The 14,687-nt window shown below is 40.5% G+C and overlaps 1 protein-coding gene across 4 annotated transcripts in view; it reads left to right on the forward strand.

The window, feature by feature from the left end:
* Positions 1-14,687, forward strand: part of TTC7A (tetratricopeptide repeat domain 7A) — a 200,298-nt gene that overhangs the window by 120,430 nt on the left and 65,181 nt on the right. For all 4 annotated transcript variants that reach the window (XR_007628882.1, XR_007628883.1, XR_007628884.1 and 1 more), the window contains one exon: positions 10,896-11,098. Coding sequence is in view for 1 of the 4 variants with exons in the window: in XM_050314945.1 (XP_050170902.1) it covers positions 10,896-11,098 (203 nt within the window). In the remaining 3 variants the exon portion in view is untranslated. The remainder of the gene's footprint in view (positions 1-10,895; positions 11,099-14,687) is intronic.

Below are 14,687 nucleotides of genomic sequence, written 5' to 3' on the forward strand. Positions count from 1 at the left end.
TAGTATGATTTTTCAGCTCACCTCTGTTTTTCCAAAACACACAGAAAACTTCAGTCATCACTACAATGTGCTTTTTAAAAAAAGAGGTTGAGTAGTTCATTAACAAGTGGTAGTTGATAGGGACAGTATTTTCATTTGCTTTTTCCTACGTGCTTCCCTGTAATAAGACTGGGTAAAAACCATGTATTAAATGTGATTTAGACTGGGAACTTTCCACTCTTTGCTGTGGCTTAAGTGAAAATTTTTTAAAAAGAACAAGTCCTCCACTTCACTCACTCCTCGACTCTTTGAATCTCCTAAGGGCTTGCAGGTTGCTTATCAGTTTGAGGCACTAGTGCAGAGATGCTACAGTAGAGCACATAAAGGGAAAAGAGAACAGTGAGAAGAGACTCTACCCAGAAGAGTTTCATATAGGACATTTGATGAGGAACAGAGTTGCCCAGCACATTCTGCCATTTGCATTCTGGCATTTCGGAACTGATAGAAGTTCTGACCCTGCAATTTTGTTCTTATGAGATGCAGTTTTTCTTCCATAACTGGGCCCACATTTGAGAGTCTGAAATTACCTTTGAGTGCTGTGTTTGCTTATTAGATGTCTCACAATTTGCGATGAAGAAAAAAAGTAGGGGCCTCTGGATCCTTGCTGATAATTTCTTATTCTTTATGCAGGAGAACCTTTCAAATTCTCCTTTAGCTCATCTGTGCAATTGACAGTTCTCACACAAAACCTGACAGTCTCACCTTCCTTCTCAGCAGAGATTTTTGTACCTCTTTTTATGGACTATATCCTACCAACTGAATTTTAGATCTAGAACCAAATATGTACTATTGTTTTTATTCCAATTTGACTAATATTGAAGAACAAAAGAAGTCACCTTATGGACTGCATCATACTGTAAGTTTATCACATATGGTCACTTTAATGACTTGTGTGCTTGTAAATTTCAGTCATGTGCTGTGGACTTCAAAATCACCAGCAAGCTTTTGCTTTAGTCAGTTTATACTCCTGATTTAAGGCTGCAGAGAAGGCTGGTGGGAAGCAAAATAAATGGAGGTTATTGTGATGAGAAGTCAGGTGTCTGTTGTCCATCAGCTTGCGTATAGCTCTAGGCAGTTTACATTTTTGCTGCTGTCTAAAAAGACAAAAAGCAATAAAGACCTAGTGCTTGCTGTGACGTAGCTGTGAATTGCTGTGATTGCTTTTCTGTGTGAATCCAGTGCCTTTCTCAAAGGTGTTAATTAATTCTTTTAGATAGAATTTATTTTTGTAGGCTGTAACTTTTCTGTGCTGTCATTTTTAAGTCTTTATTTTGCTTCATGCTTACTTTTAGCTGGACTTGAATCAGGATTGATATTTTGAAAACACGTAGTGTGACTGCTTTGTAATTTCATTACTGAAGTCAGTTATTGTTATGAATGCAGCTTAATGAGCTCTTGGTGAGGTACTGGCCATTCTCTTTGCACAGTAGTGTGGAAATTGCTGCATTCTGGTATCCTGAGGGACAAAGGGAGATGCAGGTATTTTGGGGTAGTCTTTACTCTCTATGGAGAAGGGCGTCACGCCTGAATAATTAGAGAACTTCTTGGAAGTTGCTTGATCTTACACTGGGCTTAGCGAGTGTAATAGTCCAAGAGGGTATCGCTGACCTTCAGTACTAGAATCTTTTCCATCTGGAAGGAGGGGAAAGCAGAAACAAGTATACATGTAAGAAGTTAATAACTTCCAGAATAGAGATATTTCATAAACAGAAATGCATGGCTAATGGCAGTTGAGGTAGTCACATGCTTTTGCATTACAGGTTACCCCAAAATAACAGCTGTGGAAAGCAACAAGCTATTAATGTAATATTCTTATGGTTGCATACAGAGTCCCTTCATATTCATGGAAGAGCTGCATCAGTATGCTGTAGATTTTTATCAGGTTTAGCTTGCACTTGTCCTTTTTCAATCGATGACTCATCTCAAGGCAACTTGCCTAACTTTTTCTTACCTCAGTGTCCTATCTCTAAAGGGAAAAAATGTTAATCTGCCTTTGGGAAATAACTTGTGTGTTGTTGTTTTTGTTGTTATTAGCACTTTGACCTTTTTAGAATGACTCATAAATCTTCAGATAGAATTATTACAATTTCCTAACCTCATCCTACAGTAAATTTATAACAAAGCATCCATCCTTTTCAGATACTCATAGGACGCAGCTGGCTGCGTCTCTGTGTGAGGGCATGGATTTAGAGCACCAGGTTGCAATCTTGTCTGAGTTCCATTAGAGCCATTGCAGTTCCCATGCCCCTTCATATCTCAGGACATGAAAACTAACAGTAGCAACCAACTGATCCAGTAGAGCTTTCTGCACTGGTATAGGAAAGAGGCACACAGAACCAGCTATCCCACAGCTATGGGAGGCTGTTCTTACAGCCCTCCAGCAGCCAGGACAGGCCACAAAGCCAGCACATATACTTACGAAAGGGAGTGTTGGTGGTGGTTATATAGGGGAATCCTTACTGTATCATCCTCCACCTGCAGCTGCAATACAAAGCCTTGTACAGAAGCATCCTCAGTCCCTCCAAGCTGGAGAGCCCTTGTTGCCTAATGAGTTTCACAGTTAGCTCATGGGAACATGTGCACTCCTTTAACAGTGGCTGAAGGCGAGGTGATGAACCCTATGCAAATAGGTTCTCTTTTGTGCTGTGATAGAGATACTTACACTGCACATAAGAGGGCAAAGACTTAGTGGTTTTATCTATAACTTTTCTGGGTTTATGACCAGTGCAGTTATGTAGGAAAGGTAAAAAAGCAGCAGCTTTGAATGTGCAGCTGCTAAGTCCAAATGTGCTGCACTGTAAGAGATGCTATACTTTGTCTTTCCCTGTAGCAATGCCTAGTGATCTTTGACAAGATAGTTTTTTGTAACTTCCTGTAAACACCAAAGAGCTGCTTGATGGATCTCTAGTCTCTAGAAAGTCATTTTCTCTTTCATGCATCACAATAAAACTGTGAGTGCAGTCATGTGCAGCAGGGAACTTAAAACATTACTTTTGTGGCCTTCCATATCTTCCTGTTTTTCCTGCAGGCAGTTATAGTTAGCTTTGGAAGAGTATGAGGTGTGCTGTCCCCAAGGACTAGAGAGGGTGTCCATCCCTGCAGCAGGCATACCCTGTTTTCAAGTGTTCTGCAGCAAAGATTGTTAACACAGCTTGTCTGGTCCTTTTTAACAATAACCCCCCCTAGTTCTCCTGAATGTAATGGCTTCTTTAAAAGAGTCATCTCGGAACACTTTAACATTTATAAACCTAAACATTATTCTTGGCCCCAAGTCTGAGAAACAGCTCGTTTCAGGGAGTACTTAGGAATGGTGCTACAGTGCACATGCTGTGGTGGTGCAGCTCCAGGAGAGGTGGTCCTTATGTAATCAGTATGCTCATTTCTCCACTTTGTTCTACTTTTTATAACTGAGAGCTTGAATTCAACTTCGAGAAGAGAGAATGAACTTCTGTGGCATTGGTAAAGCTTGTTAACTCCTCCCTCTTGCTGCAGGAAGAGCTGCAAGGGGAATCCTAGAGATTACTGGTGCTAATACTTTTTAAAATCCTGCCAGTACTCTTCCTTTTTGTTTAGAAAATAGAGTCATGCTGTTTGACTAAGGAAAATATACTTGAAATCGTTCCAATTTATGACCAAAATTTACCTTCATTCGACGTTTTTATAAGATCACATTTGACCCAGAGAGCAAAGCATGTCAGTATTGAAAAGAAATAGTGTTAATAGTTCAGAGCTCTTTGGGTAACAGGAGTGATTTCTTATCTGACGTATGTGTGGTTATATTTCCAGGCAGTAATAACCATATGCTCTATTTACACAGAGCATTTTAGAATGCTGCAAGCCAGTTTTAATAAGAGTTCTGATATTCCAGCTCCTGTTACTATATTATTTTAAGCTTTACTTTTAACTACAATGTCCACTTTGTTTGTCTTTACTAGTACTTCATATCTGACAATTTAGCTTCTTGACTAACCCAATACTTTACCAAATATGGCCACTCACAGCAAAGTAGGTCTGGTAATTTGATCTAAGTTTGGCTAAATGCCTGCTAAGCTCAGCCTGCAAACCTCACCAGGTAGACCCTAAGGCTAATTTAAAGGAGCATTTAGAGAAAAATAATGGGAGCCTGGAGTGGGCTACCTGCTGTCTCTGTAATGTGCTAAAGTTTACCCTTGGAAAGGAAAGATTATAATGAACATGCCACAAACAAGAAATGCAAAGGGAGCCAGCGCAGCACAGAACAGTGAGCTAATGGAAAAACATCTGCTGCCCCGAGCTATGTACAGCAGGAACTTTCTTTTTTCCCCTTCACAAAACACTTGTGATTTATTTATTTTATTCTATATGGGTCAGTTCCTGGGAAAAAGCTGTGTTAGAGGAGATGGGCTTTGTTCCACGAGAACGAGCCATTGGGGCCAGTGGGCTGGAATCTCCAACCCCAGCGGGCCCACAGCCACAGAGCCAGCATGCTGGCAGCAGCCAAGGGTGCAGCCAGACCCTCCCCTGTGCCACTCACTCAGCTCACCCAGCACAGCTTGGGCACAGCTTGTGTTTGCACAGCTTGGGCACGGGCACTTAAACATTCTTCCTTCTCAAGGCTTTCAGTGATCCTAAGCCCCCACAAGTTATTAGCTCTGATATTAAAGGTATTTATCAGGTTTGGGAGACATCTTTATTGACACTGCTGGAGTAGCTGGATCAGATACTGTCCTGTGATTCAGCACTGGTTGTTGAAGCAATTCTAATATTTTTCTTTTTAAATGCTTTAAAATTTTAGAATTTTCTATCTAGAACTTCCCCATCTAGTGCTGGAGTTCTTGAGCTCCATAAACGCTGCTAATTTTTGTGTCTCTTTACAGTAACACAAAGCACTATGAAAAGCTGGAACCTGGTGAGTGGAAGCAGGAGAGAGTCCTTTATTACACACCTGTTACTGAGGAAAATAAAGGTGTGGCTCCCCTGCAATATTTATGTACTAGGATGGATTAGGAAAGCTTCACACTGGAGATAGAAATGGTAAAATGAGCTGGTTTGGTTGCCTTTGAAATGTTATTAGTGAAGTTAAGAAACCAGCAGTCGTTCTGCTGAGCCTCCTAGTTTAGCAAACTGTGTTCTAGGCTTTTCTGGTGGAGGCTAAAGGTCACCAAGTTCCCTATTTCACTTCATCTTAACATTCACAAGGAGGGATACTAGGTTTTGATCTACACTCTCCGCCTCGGTTTATTTTACTTTCTATCAACAATGAATTTAAAAAGTCAAAAGGATTCTTATGACCTTATATCAGCACAGGGCATCTTGGATTGCCTGCTCCATTCTTGAGGCTTCTGGATGTTTCTCATTGCTGGGGCAGGACATGAAACTTTGTGGACTGATAATGCTTTGGCATGGACAAACTTCAAAGAGCATATATTATTTCTTTAAATTTGGGACATGCAAACATTCATGTGTGTCTCGAACACTCGCTCGTGAAGGAAACAGGCAGCAGCTACCAGTGCTTTTTATTAAGCGTTCTGTGGATCCTTTGCCATGAGACGGAGAGGAACCTGTTGCACTGCCAGTGGTACCCAGAGAGTGAATGAACTGCTCAGTAAGTTTGGACAAGTGATGAAGTGTACTCAGTCATGAAGGAGGAGACAGGACATCTGTTTGTAGGAATCCTAATAGGAATGTATACTTGACCAGGCTGGAATATCAAGGCTTAGAAGTCCTTTCTTTAATGGTAACCAGCAATACATGTTTTGAGAGAGGGTGCAAGAGACCCCAAAAAGTGCTCTTCCAACAGAAGCATTTTTATGTCATTCTTATCAAAGGTGGCCTAATTTTCAGGAAGATGGTGGCTTGCTTCTCCCTGCTGGGAAAGAGTGCACCGGTAAACAGGACCCCATTTCACATAAAGGCCAGCTACCTTGTAGTATTTCAAGTCATGTTTTGACTGTGCCATTTAGTACCAAAGGTAGCTTAGGGCAGTTTTGCTTCCAAAAACTTCCACTCTCATGCTGCATTTGTAAATAAAGAAGTTTAGACATTTCAGGCCCTGTGAGACCCAAAGCTTGGGACTTTAAAACAAGTCCCCAGACTTCAGTTACCAGTTTGCATGCAAAGAGAGCCCTTGAGGATGTAAATCTATTGCCTCATTTAAAAGAGCAAGTGGCTGAGCTCAGGTGGATGGGAACACGTGACAGGTTTTGTACTTTGTATCAAACATTTGCATCAAATAAAATTATTGTAGTCAGGGTATGGTTTGAGGAATCTTCTGTCTAAGCTGCCACAAATTGTCAAGCTGCTGTATACAAGGTGGTGTCATAGCATGGAACAATGACTAAACGTCACATGCTAGAAAGGAAAGGCAGTAGGGGAAACCTTTGTCATGGTAATTTTCTGTAGTCACTGCTGAAGGCAGAGCTTCTCTTCCAGGAGTGGGTCTTTCCAACTGGCTAAGGGCTCCTGCAGTAAAGCGCCTGAAGGCAGATGATGTAGAACAGAATTCACCTTCCTGCATATCCTCACAGATGCTCTCACCTTCCTAAGTACGAAGGGCTGCTCCCCATTGTACCATCCTGCTGGACATGTGCCTGTGTTACCCTGGCCGTGTCACTATGCAGTAACATTTTTGGGGAGAGTAGGGTGCTTATAAATCTGGCAGGCACACACAACCAAGTGATGTGGAGCAGTCTTCGTGGGAGTTTAGTGCTGCATCTTGGATAACACCAAATGTGATTCACAAGGAATGAAATTTTAACTCTTGGGTTGTTCACATTGCATAAAAACATTTCAAATTTGTTTGGTTTTTTTTTTTAGGCTAGAATTACAGTTGTTGCTTCAGTGACAAGCACTGCCACTCTTGACACTGCTTTGAAACACTTAAGAAATGGGAAAAAATAGAGTCAGTGTTCAAGGTGATGTTAACCAGCTGTGTTTCTCAGACTAGCACTGTGATGCAGACATGACTAAATTACACTGTTGTTATGCCTCTGATGGGCTACCTAACAGAACTCTGCAAATAATTTATCTTGGGAGACAAAATAAGGGGGCTGACTGCAGGAGACGCAGCTTTGCCGGTGTTCTGGAAATCGCTCTCAGTCTGTGTGTTTGTCACTGGCCTTTGGAGAGCAAATAGATGATATGCTTCTGGCAATTTTCACTTGATTGAGGATCTTCACTATAGGCAAGCTTCTAGCAGAAACGGCTGGAAGAACTAGGAGCTCATTTTAGGGGCTGACAATAATCTGAGTGATGTGTGCCACTCTCAGGGACTGGACACAGCATTAAAACTGGTATAACAGTATAGCTGCAAGTCAAGACAGAGGAGGCCATAGCCATGAGAGGAGACAACAGTTGCTTGGAAGAACAGCAAAGTAGGGTGGACAGTACTGAAAGAGAGCACAGATGGGAAGCATAAAAGTGGATTTGAGAAAGGAATGAATTTAGGCTGGATCTTGAAGTTAGCTGGATAGTTGCTCATAGTCTCGTTGCAGATGCAGGCTTCAATTACTGAATGAAAGTAGATGGTGCATGATTCAACCTGTCTTTGCCCATCCGCGCAATGCACTGTCTCATTAGTGTCATTCACACTCAGAGTTTCTAGCATTACTCCAGAGATGCTAATAGAGGAGTGGTACTTCAAGGATCATCATCTCTCTGCTCAGCAGTATTCAGAGAGCTTTCTTTGGTACTTAGTTAAAAACAGAATGTAATTTGTTTTAGTTTTTATGAAGATGGTGTTGAGTGAGACAGGGCAAGGAAGCTTGGCTTTAGATTCAAAGCTTTGAAGAATGTCAGTACCAAGAACAATGTAGTCCAGCAATTATAAGTTCATAAATGGTTTGCCTGAAGCATTGACCCTTTCATGGGATAAGAATTATAGATCTTTGGTAGCTGTGTCAGCCTAAGAAGATATCCTCTGCTTTGTAGTGGAGCTGAGTGCCATGTCTCTATAACAGAACTTCCTCACAAGGGCTGCTAATTTTGTTAGGTGTTTATTTACTGCATAATTAGGTTATATAAGGAGATAGGCTGATTAATCCAGTGGTCAGGAAGCTGCTAACCCAGGTAGCACAAAAGCAGGTGTTTCAGTACTTTCAGTACCACTGAGGGTATTACCATGAAAAATGTAAGAGGTACTTGTTTTTTGGGTTTGATTTCTGCCTCTAGGTGTGTTTTTCTTCTATATTACATAAGTGTATCTTGTTAATCTGTAAATAAAATGAGCGTGTAATAGAAGTGAAAAATGAGTTTGCAGAAAACACATTTTAATGAAGGCCTAAACTACATCCTTTAATGTCTATTTTTAGCTTGGTAGCTAGAAATTTTAGCATTCCTTTCCTTTCATAACCAAAAGGCACCCCTCTCATTCTTTTTTATGCAAATTAGACCTCCCACACCATTAAATCATTTTTATTGACTATTGAGCCTGCAAAGAAATGGACTGAACTTTAATATGCTACATTACCATACCATAAAATACAATTTGTAGATCTTATTTAGATTCTGTGTTGCTGCACTTCCTCTAAATAATTGTTATTACTGAAGAAGATTTACAGGCACCATTGAAAGAGTAAGTACTCTCCATTTTGTATGCACTGAAACACCGGCTGTGCGTGATTTCACATCTAAACCCCTTTGCTTCCAATTCTTTTCTGAAATGCAACAAGTCACATGATGCTGTTACTAATAGAGTTTTTAATACGGCAGTATCCAGAACTTCTGCTGACTTTAAACAGTGCCAGGATTTCACCCCTTCTTTTGTGCTGCTAAGTTTGTGCTAACTTTGCGAATGAAGTGTTCATCTTCAGGCAGTGATCGCCTCTTTGCACATCCCCGTCCTCATTAGTGCCACATGCACAGCGTCAGCTGCTATGCAGCACTTGGCAGGAAAATGCTCTGTTCCTTGGAAGTGCAAGGAAAATACTGTCCTCCCACAAATTTTTGCAAAAGGCTGTGCAAATACTCAGCTTGACAAGGTACATGGCCTTGCTTTCTGTTATTATAGATAGCTGCAGCCTCTTGGAGCCAAGGGAAGGGATGCATGCAGAGATTTTATGATTAACCAGAGAGAAATGTATATGAGTCATTCTGAAAGAGTATAACTCTTATGAAGGACCTAATACTCTGCTGATGTTGACAGCCTTGGAGAGTGACATTTATCTGTAGCACAACCTAGGGATGGCCAAGGAATATTCGAGCTTTTTCTTGACAATGTCTCACCCTTCTTCTAGGAGGACCACCTCAGAAGTGGAAAGTTAATTCAGCCATGCTGTCACTTCATACATAATCATTTTTAGTGTGCCAGTGGAAATGCTATCTGTGCTCCCAGTCGCATGTCAGATAGGCAAGGAGGAGCCTTTCCACGGTCAGGCAGGACTGACTTTGAGATGCTTTCCTGCTCACCTCTTGCCAGCAGTCTTGATGTCATCATGCCAAGTCCCCACAGTTTTTTGGGTATCCCAGTGTTTTGAAACTGGCAGAGTTTCAAATCTATTTAAGAGAAATTGTCACACTAATTTCCCTCCTCGCAGAGACTTCCTGAGAATATTCACTGCCTTTAAAAGTCAGGGCATTTAAGGTTGTGTCTAATTTCAGAATCATTTTTTCTAAATCTGGAGCCTGAATTAGTAATTTTGAATTGGACTCTTGAACTGTCAATACTTACTGCATTACCACATCAGTTATAAAAAAAGACACTGATTTTTTGCAGTGAGAACACATAGAACACAAACAGGTTATGGACCAAAGAGCAATGCCTGCTGCATGAAGAGAGAGAATTATTTTATATATGTACATGCATACAGGTTTGTGTATAGATTTGTGTGTATAAATATATATATATATCTGTCTAAAAACACAGCTTCCCTTTTCAGTTACATGTAGCAGTGAAAACTGAGTATCACTTCTGACCTTTTAAAAGAATTTAATATCTAATAAATCTAGAATTAGGCTATTTCAGTTGAAAGAGACTTAGAATGATCATCCATTCAGTCCAACACAACAATCATCTAGTCAGACAGTCATTTAGTCCAAATCCTGAGAAATGTTAAAGTTCAACCATGAAATGTGTTATGAAATTTATGTTGATCATGAGAAATTATTTCATTAACAAGTTGACATTCAAGCACATAGGTATGCCTGTTACATTTTTTTCCTAAGAAAACCACTAAGGCAGTTGCTGAAAGATCAAGAAAGTAAATTAGTGGTCTCTTCCAAGAGCTGTATTTTGTTTTTCTGTATTGTATGAGGAAGTAAATGGGTGAATACACAATATAAATAGGTCTAGATTATAAAAGCCTTTTGATTTTAACAGTCTCTGAAAATTTAAGAGACAACTATCTCATAAACTTGACAAATAAGCAGAGAGAAACACTTTTATCATCTTTTTAAATGGGGAAATATTTTTTTAAGGTAAGTTATCCAGCTCAGATGTATCATATTACTCTGACATGTCTGAAGTTCTCAGTTGACAGGGGTATCTTACTCTGTTCTTTTTTCCCCCCAGATTACTTGGAAATACATATGATGGCTCCAAGTAGCTACCAGCCCTGCTTCCTTAGGGCTTAGTTCAGCACTATTTACATTCCCAATGGAGGAATCCTTAAGGCTGTCCTCTGTCAGGACACCACCTAAAGATATCCATGAACATCTGTATAGTGCCCTTAGCATTAGGAAAAGATCCATTCAGTGAGTCCAATCATGACAGTAAGCACTAACTATAGTAGTAAGCCTTGTGCCAGATCACAGCCTCATGTTTTAATATGCTTAAGGGAGATGATTTATAATTAATACAAAGAAAGGTCTCTGTTATATTTTCTCTAATGTTACAGTGTTTTTTGCTTTATGGTCTGGTTTTTTGTGGCTTTTTTTTTTAGCTGAACTCTTCATGGAACAGCAGCATCTCAAAGAAGCAGGCTTTTGTATCCAGGAGGCAGCTAGTCTTTTCCCCACATCTCATGCTGTACTGTACATGCGTGGGAAGTTTGCAGAGATGAAAGGCAATTTGGAGGAGGCTAAGCAATTGTATGATGAAGCGCTCACAGTGAATCCAGCTGGAGTGGAAATTATGAACAGCCTGGTGAGTTTGCAGGGGCTCAGCTCCATTATAGTATTTATGTTCCTGATTAACTGTAATAGGAGGGGAGAGGGCTCATGCTTGCTCTGGATGCCATTGTCTTCCTAATCCTGAGAGCAAGTGACTGTTCCAAGAATAAATTGGGTAGCTTGAACCTCTATTTTAAGACTGGATTGAATGTTTTTAACTGATTAGCACTTATATCAAAAGTAAATATTTTAATTGACAAGGGCTGATAGTTTTGGAAGTCAGTCCACTGCTTTGTCCTTGCTGCTTTTCTTACTAACTGTTATTAATTTTAAATTAGCAGTACACGGATCTTTGAAAGATTTGAACTAAATAACTCTAGAATATGGAGACATATAGAGATATATAGAGATAGATAGATAGATAGATAGATAAGAGGTTTGTAAACCTTGGGCTGCTGTCCTGTGTCTACTCAAATCAAGATAAACTGTAGCTTTACAACAAAATTAATCTCTTGTTCCCTTAGGCTGCAGCTTAGTTCCAGCCTTGTGTAGGGGCAGTGACTCCACAGTTTTGGGGTTTTTTTTCCTACCCAGAAAGTTTTTCTCTTTTCTGTGGCACTAAACCCAAAACAAACTGTTTGCCAGACACAGGGCCTAGAGCTTAATAACAATAGTAGTAATACAGGGAGCTTTGTGGAAGACCAAAACCCACTTCTCTTGTGAAATCAGAACAGTAAATCAAATTTCATCAATGCAGTGTCTTAACTGTAGCCCTTATTAGGTCTCTCCAGGATTTTAGAAGTCTGTCTTGACTAATTTATTTTTTATAGGATTTCTATATCCATGTGCCTGCTTAGTGTCTTTGTTAGCAGATTCGTATCTCCTGGCATAAATTTGGTCCTCATGGAGTCTGCTGGTATCTCCAAAAGTGAAGGGGTATTAGTGCACAAGAGGACAAATGGGAAGTTATAATTGAGAGAAAATACTAGAACTTACAGGCAAGGGATGAAATATTTGGTAATAATGAATGTGTACAAAATAATGAATACGTACAAAAATAGCAAATGAATAGCTGATGCATATGTCAGGAGAACATTACAAAACAGCTATAAAGATTTCAAGCTTATATGGGGTAATAATATTACTTTGATGTTCTAATGTAGCCTTTACAGAATCAGTCATTAAAAACCTAGCTAGATGGAATTATATTCTTTGCTCAATGTCATGATTTCAGACAAGTCACTGATACCAGAACAGCCATCAAGTTAGATTCCAACATGGTACTAACAGCTTTAATTTTTGTCTTACTCTGTGGACACAACCACATTCTGTGTCTTCCTATTTCAGTTGCTTGAAATTTTCTGAAACTATAGTAATTTGGAATAAAAATTTCTGAGATGCAAATCACTCTGGCCCAGTTTACTTCAGAAAATGTCATAACTGTTCCAGAAAATGAAGCTACAGAAGAGACCTTAAAGGCTTCTGTGACATCTTCTTTACTGTGCCTTAGTGTCTAGAGGTTTTGCAAGTAATGGGTAACATATTAATGTGCTTTTTACCATCCCTAAGAAAATCCTCTCCACGTTATCCAAGTTGTAACCTTTAAAAAACACATATGTGCTTAGCAGATATGTATTTCTGAAAGCTTTAAGGAGTCTGTGAATGCTCCTTCCCCTCAAACTCCAGTAATTTTCAACACAGCCAAGAGGGATGACCCTGGTAACTACAGGCCTGTCGGTCTCACTTCAGTGACTGGTAAAATTGTAGAGGTTATTCTGGGAGTTACTGAAAAACACGTGAAAGACAGTGCTGTCATTGGTCACAACCAGGATGGATTTGTGAAGGCACCTGCCCTGGGGCTACCCTGGGTGTACGGACAGACTGGGGGATGAGAGGCTGGAAAGCCACTTCAACAGAAAGGGACCTGGGGGTCCTGATTGACAGCAAGTCAAATCTGAGTCAGCAGTGCCCTGGCAACCAGGAGGGCCAACTGTGTCCTGGGGGCATCAGGCAAAGCATCGCCAGCTGGTCGAGGGAGGGGATTGTCCCACTCTGCTCTGCACTGGGGTGGCCTCAGCTCGAGTCCTGTGTGCAGTTTTGGGCACCCCAGTATAGGAAGGTCCAAAGGAAGGCCACAAAGATATTGAAGAGTCTAGAGGAGAAGCCATATGAGGAGCAACTGAGGTCACTTGGCTTGTTCAGCCTAGAGAAGAGGAGACTGAAGGGAGACTTCATAGCTGTCTACAGCTTCCTCATGAGGGGATGCAGAGAGGTAGGCACTTAACTCTCTTCTCTCTGGTGACCAGTGTTAGGATGTGAGGGAATGGCCTGAAGCTGTGTCAGGGGAGGCTTAAGTTGGATATTAGGAGGTTTTTCACCCAGAGGATGGTTGAGCACTGTAACAGGCTCCCCAGGGAAGTGATCACAGCACCAAGCTTGCCAGAGTTCTGGAAGTGTTTGGACAATGCGCTCAGGCACATGGTATGATTCTTGGGACCTTCTTGTGCAGTTTTGGGCCAGGAGACAGACTTTGATGATCTTTGTGGGTCTCTTCCAATTCAGAGTATTCTGTGATGATGTCTTAGTCAAGGGACAGAAGTAAAATTTAGGAGAGTTGAAAAAGACAAGGAGATAGGAAATTTGGGGCAGAGACTCAGTCTGTAAGCAAGTGGAGAGGAGGAAAGATAAATTCAATAACAAAGTGAGAGAAATAAGGATAGATAGAAAATAGGGTAAGATAGGTAACATTGGATAAGACTGGATAGATAAGAAGACACATGGGTTGAGAGGTGGGCATGTTAGAAAGGCTAAATTAAAGGGGTCCGTCTTCTGAAAGTGGCAGAGGAGCAGGAACCTGTACTTCCTTTCTATATCCTTCGGTCTCCTTAAGATTCTGATTCTTCCCATCCTGGTGCCAGCAAATATCAGTGAAAATCACTTGTTTAAGCATGTGCCTCATCTTCTTTATCTTGGCCATGCTGGCAGCCTGTGGTTTACACCTGTTAGCTAAGATAGCAAAGGTCTGGTCTATCCCTGCTGATATGAATCATGGCAGTAGTTATATGATGCCACATAATGGCACTCCTTTGTATGTTTTTCCAAAAGCTAGGAAATTGCACATAACAAGTTAGAAACATCTGATGAGCACTATAGAAAAGCCTGTAAAGAAATTAATCATTCTGCCTTCAGAAAAGAGCTGGAATAATGTGCAGTAAACAAGGCTTTTAGGGCTATGCATCAAATAAAAAGGGCAAAACTGAAATATTGAATGGCTGCTAGCTAAGTGATTTTGTCCTGTGTACTGAATGAGACAGTGTCCCCATGGAGAACTTAAGACTGGGTTTATGCAGTTGAGGATGTAATGTAACAAGTGGTAAATTCTGAATATCCTCAAGGCCATTAGAAGAAAACTGAATGCCTTTCTGAAATGTATGAATTAGCCAAGTACTAGCTGTACTTTTATTAAAAATACAAGTTTTTGAGCACAGTGTGGTCAGTCCCCTACCAGAGGGAAATATATGTCTTGGCTTATGCAAGAGGCCAAAACAGATTATCACCTAGTTCTGAGGGGTTCAGAATTATGAAAGACATGTACACAAGCACCTGAAATTAAATTCACACAT

Source organism: Myiozetetes cayanensis, unplaced genomic scaffold, assembly GCF_022539395.1.
Source record: "Myiozetetes cayanensis isolate MyiCay16 unplaced genomic scaffold, myiCay2020 scf2-11, whole genome shotgun sequence".
NCBI lineage: Eukaryota > Metazoa > Chordata > Aves > Passeriformes > Tyrannidae > Myiozetetes > Myiozetetes cayanensis.